Source organism: Priapulus caudatus, unplaced genomic scaffold, assembly GCF_000485595.1.
Source record: "Priapulus caudatus unplaced genomic scaffold, Priapulus_caudatus-5.0.1 Scaffold15, whole genome shotgun sequence".
Taxonomy (NCBI): Eukaryota; Metazoa; Priapulida; class Priapulimorpha; order Priapulimorphida; family Priapulidae; genus Priapulus; species Priapulus caudatus.
In genome coordinates, this window is record NW_014577076.1 from 735,797 (window position 1) to 742,808 (window position 7,012).

The 7,012-nt window shown below is 46.4% G+C and overlaps 1 protein-coding gene across 1 annotated transcript in view; it reads left to right on the forward strand.

Moving 5' to 3' along the window:
• LOC106809491 (kinesin-like protein KIF13A) overlaps positions 1-7,012 on the forward strand; it is a 248,634-nt gene that overhangs the window by 154,820 nt on the left and 86,802 nt on the right. The window contains exon 13 of the mRNA XM_014812582.1: positions 4,222-4,356. Coding sequence (XP_014668068.1) covers positions 4,222-4,356 — 135 coding nt within the window. The remainder of the gene's footprint in view (positions 1-4,221; positions 4,357-7,012) is intronic.

Below are 7,012 nucleotides of genomic sequence, written 5' to 3' on the forward strand. Positions count from 1 at the left end.
GACAGCAGGGAGCGACTCGCTGTGTCTCACACAGCTGGGAGCGACTCGCTGTGTCTCAGACAGCCGGGAGCGACTCGCTGTGTCTCAGACAGCAGGGAGCGACTCGCTGTGTCTCAGACAGCAGGTAGCGACTCGCTGTGTCTCAGACAGCAGGGAGCGACTCGCTGTGTCTCAGACAGCTGGGAGGGACTCGGTGTGATTGACAGTTTCATACTGTTGGAACTATATACGGACCTGACGATATGTGCGGCCTATGTACTATTATATATATATACGCATGCACGCACGGACGCACACACGCATGCACACACATATGACACACACCTACCACAGGCAGAGTGTACAGAGTGTTGCCTCACCATTATACCGTGATCATCAGGGAAATACGTGCGTGGCACACGAGCTGTCCTGCATGAATGTTTTAACGAGAGGTTCCCCTTTGCAAGATAATTCAATAATGGCGAGCGAAGATGAAATCTGGAGCCGAATGCATTAACATTTCTGTGACATTAGAGATGGCAACTGCCTCGCCCGCTAGTATAATCCTCTAATCGATGCGGCATTTGAACGCCGATAACCAATGCGCTTGTCCGAATACTGTTACCGTTGTGTATGTTGTATCGTGCCATGATCGCCGTAACATGTTGTGTGGTACGGTTACCGTTATGATATATCGTATCGTGCTGTGACCGTTAATATATGTAGTATCATGCTGTGACCGTTATGATATGTAGTATCATGCTGTGACCGTTATGATATGATGTGTCATGCTGTGACCGTTATGATATGATGTATCATGCTGTGACCGTTATGATATGATGTATCATGCTGTGACCGTTATGATATGATGTATCATGCTGTGACCGTTATGATATGATGTATCATGCTGTGACCGTTATGATATGATGTGTCATGCTGTGACCGTTATGATATGATGTGTCATGCTGTGACTTTGTGATATGTTGCGCCGTGCTATGACTGTTGTAATATGTTGTATCGTGCTATTGCTGTTGCGGTATGTTGTATCGTGTTCTTACCGTTATAATAAGCTGTGTCGTGTAGTGGCGTTGTAATGTGATGTGTCGTGCTGTCAGTGTCGGGTCACATCTCTCTGTACGCAGCTAGCGCGTATAGAACCAATCTTAGGGAATGCGCAGCTTCATTACTACTATATATGGGCCGTGACGATTGCTGAAGCGATATAAAAAATGTTTGATGCGAACGAATGCGTTTGTAATAGCAGTGACTGGGGAAAGATACTAGGGGGATTTCTCGTAAAGGCGAACCGCCAGCGCTTCTTGATTAAATGAATTCGTTTCTGAAATATTTTGATCGACGAGTCGAAAATTCAGGTTCGATTAGATCACAGTGTGCATCCGTGCTATGAACTCGTGCGCGCTGTATGTAGATCCGGCGGATGAATACTTTCTGCGCTGCATGCAGATCCCGACAATGAATACATTCATGCGTTGGCATACGTCACATCTCGACCGATTCCGTACGTACACCCAACCTAGGTGGAATTAACGCAGGTTGCTGTAGCCCGACTAGCTCTACCCGTGTAGCCGGGCTGTACGTGTTCCGTACAGGGCTATAGGGAAACGTGTGGGGGACACCAGTGACGAATCTTAACTCACTAGCACCACCGATACTTCGTCATTTTAACATAGCGGCAGATGTCAGTCGTAGTATCGTTTACGTTCTGTAACGACATTATGATGATTATGATGAGCTGAGTTTGGATTTAGCAAGGAGGTCTAAAGCCAACATGTTTATCTTGCCGGCTAGAGTTGTTTTTTATTGTCCAACGTAGCCAACCATGCTCACGCTGTTCCTTATAGTACTGTCGAGCTATAGCCAGACCTACTCGCATCGGTCCCCGAGTGAAGGAAATAATCTTGTGAGCAATGACGAGTGCAGGTGAGATATATACAGGTGAGAATTTTCAAATGATGACGTAACGATATGTGTGCTTTGCACTGATTCTGTCCGAAGATTCCACTGGTTTAAAGAGCAAAGTAGGACACAAGTGTTGTAGTTTCTTTATCGGAAATGCGGTCAATTTCCAGCGAAGAAATTTATAGGCATGGGCGCATATACCTACACGATAAGGGAGTGGAGAAGGATAGCGGATTCGGGCGAGGTTTGCCTAATGCTGGACTAATGTTGACCCAGTCAACGACTAAACGTTAGCAGATGCCACGATGGCAAAAATCATTGGCCGGTGGCCGGTAATATCAACAAGCGTTATTTTGAGAAATTACAATGGCACCCGCTGAATTGGGGGGCATAGCGAAAATTATGTCAACTCGATTGCTATTTCATAAATATTTTTGCAAAGACATTTCGTGAGGCGCACGAATAAACGGACATTTCACACATGATTAGCGCGTGCTCTCTCGGTTGCTAGCCAGATGTACATAGAACGAGCCGTCTGCCCTGCCGAATGAGCGAAGAATTCTAGTTTTTGATGGGAAAACTTCAAGTTTCCTCTATTCGAGATATAGAAATAAAATAAAACGTATTTACACATCTCTCTACTTCTTTATTCCTACCCCTCTGCCGATCGGTTGATTTGTGCGTGATACCTGTGCATATACGTAACGGATGTATACATGCGCGCCGCGCGTGAATCAGGTGCGTGCGCGCGCTGAATGTAGATCCGCATGGAGTACCACGTGTTTAATTACGTGCAGTCGCTGCGCAGAATATTTCGTCGGATTAGCAGTAGCGCTGCTAATATTGTCGTTTTAAGCTGGCGCAAGCTCGCGTTCCATCGCTGTCCGTGCTTGGCGCAGGAAAATTGCCTGCCGCGAGAAAAATGCGAATCCAGAACGATCGCAAATTATTACGGCACGGTCTATTACGTAGCTAACGCGCATGCGTGAATGTATTCGAGTATAGTAATCGCCCCCTGGTCACGGAGCCTGTGATACTACCCAGTGTGCCTCGGTAGTGCATAATAACACACACTGTAACGTTCTGTTAACCCGTTGTTGAGCGCGTCGTGGATTGCTACGGTTGCGAAACATGGAACTACTGCTACCTGCATGGGTGGGAAACAGCAGGGCGGAATGAGCGAGTTGTTTGTAAACGTTGTACATTTCCATGCCAGTTTTCACTCCTATGTGTGAGCTAGTGAAAGAGACGGGAGGGGTTTTCTACATAAGTTGTACATATGTCTGTTGGGTTTTACTCTTACACGTGTTAGAGACAGGAGCCAGGGCGTGTGAGAGTTGTTAGTAAATTTGTAAGCTTCACCGTGTGTCTTTTACGGCAAACCAACGGCCGTAGCGACGGCGCTGGGGTTGGCATCGTTGACATATTAAAAAAAGCACATCACAACATTGCATTTTATGAATTGCAAAGCAGGCACACTATACTAAGCAGGTGTTTGTCCATGCTAGATGATGCGAGAAGGTATTCAGCGTTGATACTGCATCTTAAATCAATAGCCTATAATTACGAATGAATTAATACATCATTATAGAAATCTGTACGTAAATGTTCGTTAACTACGCCAATTTATTTTTTAGCCGTAAACGTGACAAATTCAAACACAAATCCGCCTTGTTAAAGCGCATATATTCGCGTGAATTAATTACTAGTCAGCTACACTTGCTATTGAATTCGAAAGCCTTTGAAGACGCCTTATATTTTACCGATACGCCAAAATTAAATATATTCTCGTTTGCTCCGCTACGGCTTGAGATCCCCTCGCAGTGATCAGCTGTTCAGTAAGCAGCAGGCACTGACCGAGTGCGAGTGGGAACGCTGTTGTATAGGTGAGGCGGGAAGCCATGCGTTTGTGGCACGCGTAGAGAGCAAGGAAATGACGGATCGGTTTCCACGGTCGCAAAATCGCGCGGTGGCGTCTATTGTAGTTAGACAAGGCCGGGGTGATCTCTATAGCAGTTTTCCAGCCTGTCACGAACAGAGCGGATGTGTTCGTTTACATATAGGTGAAGTCGTGACACACACACACACACACACACACACACACACACACACACACACACACACACACACACACACACACACACACACACACACACACACACACACACACACACACACACACACACACACACACACACACACACACACACACACACACACACACAGCGGATTGCGTATACAATGCACTCAGCAAGCTTCTCTTGCTCAGTGGTGGTTGCATTCTCTTCTCTAACCATACTGCCTACGCTCTCTCGTTCCCAGGAAAGGCAGCAAGCGATGGAGAAGATGGGTATATCCGTGCAGACATCTGGGATCCGGGTCGAGAAGGACAAATACTACCTGGTGAATCTGAATGCTGATCCTTCGCTTAATGAGCTTCTCGTCTACTATCTGAAGGTAAGCCGCAATGTTTTTCTGCTGTGAGTTTATCCGGCTGCGTGCAGTTACGTGCGTGTGTGCATATCCGGCGTCGGTGTGTGTGGGTGCGCGTGCCGTGCGTGCGTGCTATGTGGAATACGCGTGCAATTAGTGGCCGCTATACTCTATACTATAGTATAGATTTCTGCGTCAAGTGGATGTTTTTTTCGTGGCATTTTTTAGCGAGCGCAGCAAACTTCGTCTTTTCTAGTGTAACCGAGTAGCATTTTTGTTCTGGTATATTTTTTCTTCGACGGGGAGTAGTAAAAGTGCAGCGGTATTGTTAGCTATGTCGAGTACGCTGCGTGTGACTGAGGACCATTTCCTCCGTCATGCAAAGAAATTGAATTTCAGATTGTCGGCGTAATATTTATTGATGAAGCGGTGGGTTGGCTACGTGTGTAGTAGGAGCTGAAATACTTAGTGGAATGAGTGAGGGAGAGGGAGTGAATTGGAGAGAGCGCGAGAGAGAGAGAGAGAGAGAAAGAGAGAGAAAGAAAGTCAGACAGACAGAGGAGAGGAGAGGAGAGAAAGAACGAGAGGTGGGGTGGCTCTATACGTTTGACTGCGGAGGAATTAAGTGCGATTAAGTGTTTTGCTGTAATTTTTTACGCTGCTGCGGAGCCACCTTTCATTCGCGTGGCTGGATTTTTGTCATACGGGAAATGCGTTTTTGTAAAGGGCCATGATTTTTTCACGTAACGGTTTCTGCTGCGTGAAACTGCTGTGTGCAGACGTGCTGTCGTATAGTGACCCGTCTCCCATATATGGCACTGGTTTTAGTGTCGCCGGCGAGCTATTCAGTGCTGCGATGCAATCTAAAAGCGTCAGTGCTTTGCTGTACAACTCCGTTTTAGATGATTGCAGTATCGTCATCTTCAATCGAGGTGTTCTCCATGTCGTGCTCAGCCAATGTACCAGTTAGGGTAATCATTACTTAGCCCTAAAGTAGAACCTCGCATTTATAGACACGCTCCTAGTTTCTGCTTTTACCTAGAGACTTAATCTTCCCTAATTTTTACATCTCTCTTTGCATCCTTTCACCTATCTGCCTGCGTATATATATATATATATATATATATATATATATATATATGTGTGTCTATATGTATATATATATATATATATATATATATATATATTAGTGACAAAATACTGACCCACTCTGTGTCAAGCTGGGGCATGTTGTTATCTATTTAGCTTTCACATGATTGCAAATAGTGAATGCCGGCATCGGATTTCGATATTAAAACCTTTCTGTTACCAGCATAATCGTGGCAAACCGCATTTGCAGTCTGCCGGCCGCTACGGCTGTTCTAATGTGTATGGATGGCAGCTGCGCTTGCTCTGTCTTGCTAAGGGCTTCACTGACCAAACTGTTGGGATTCGGTGCTTTTCGCGTAGCGGGATTAGCTGGGATGTGTTTAGCATGACAGTAAATTAAGTTACCGCCTGTTGTTTGATCTGGAAATTGGACGAGAGTTGGTTGTGAATGGCTGTTTTCGAGTCAGGCGTTAGCTTTCAGAGTTCAGAGTGATCTGCTGGGACCGCGGTATGCTGTGTACGACATGCGCAGCAAGAGATGAGACTAGTTCGGTATGTGGCTCTTATGGCTTACTGGAGTGGTATACGTAGCATGCATGGATGGGGACGGAGTGGGTATATAGAGTGGTGATAGATAGAGGTATTACATACGTGATGAAGAGGGAGGTGTAGCGCAATGTTTGGCATGGGCGGTGATAGAGGTGTGGCGAAGAAGAATGTATTAGAGGAAGTAGGGAGCAGGGTCGTAGATGCATGAGGTGGGTAGTAGGCTATGGCAGGCATGGCTGCCATAGGAGGTCACGCAACATGGTCGGGAAAGGTGTTTAAGTAACCTGGTGGGAAAGGAAATGCTAGTAACGGCATGCATGATTGGGTAGAAGGTATTATATACATAGTGGGCAAGTAGGTTTTTAAGAAGCGGCGATTGGGAAATTAGGTAGATAACATGTTTGAATGTGTGGCAGGAGAAGAGCTAGTATAGAAAATAAGGCATGACAGATACGTATATATATGTATACGTATACGTTATGTACTCGATTGCTATTAACGGTGGGCATTGGATAGATGCGGCCATAAGAATAGATGGGACAGTACGAACTCTAGTCGGCAGCTCAAACACGCATGCGCGCACGAACACACGCACGCACGCACACACGCACACATACAACTGCTACTATACCTCGATGGCGTATCGTGACGGGCCGAAACAGCCGCAGGAAGCAGTTTTATGCGATCATTGAATGGAATTGAATCAATCTCGGCGGACGCTTTCGGCGCCGTCACCGTGCGCACGCTCTCGCCGCCGTCATGTGCGGCTGGCCGGCGCGCTGCGGCCGCGCAGTTACATGACACACACACGACAAGCGGCTGCAATTACACCAGCATCGATCCCGCCGCCACCTCTCCCTCACTCCCCTATATATATCTAATATATATATATATGTGTGTGTGTGGGTGTGTGTGTGTGTGTGTGTGTGTGTGTGTGTGTGTGTGTGTGTGTGTGTGTGTCGGAGTCCAGTCGACAAGCGAATGCCGCCGTTAATGCGAGCAGCACAGACTCAATGACCGAAGACGAATGGTACGTCGTAAC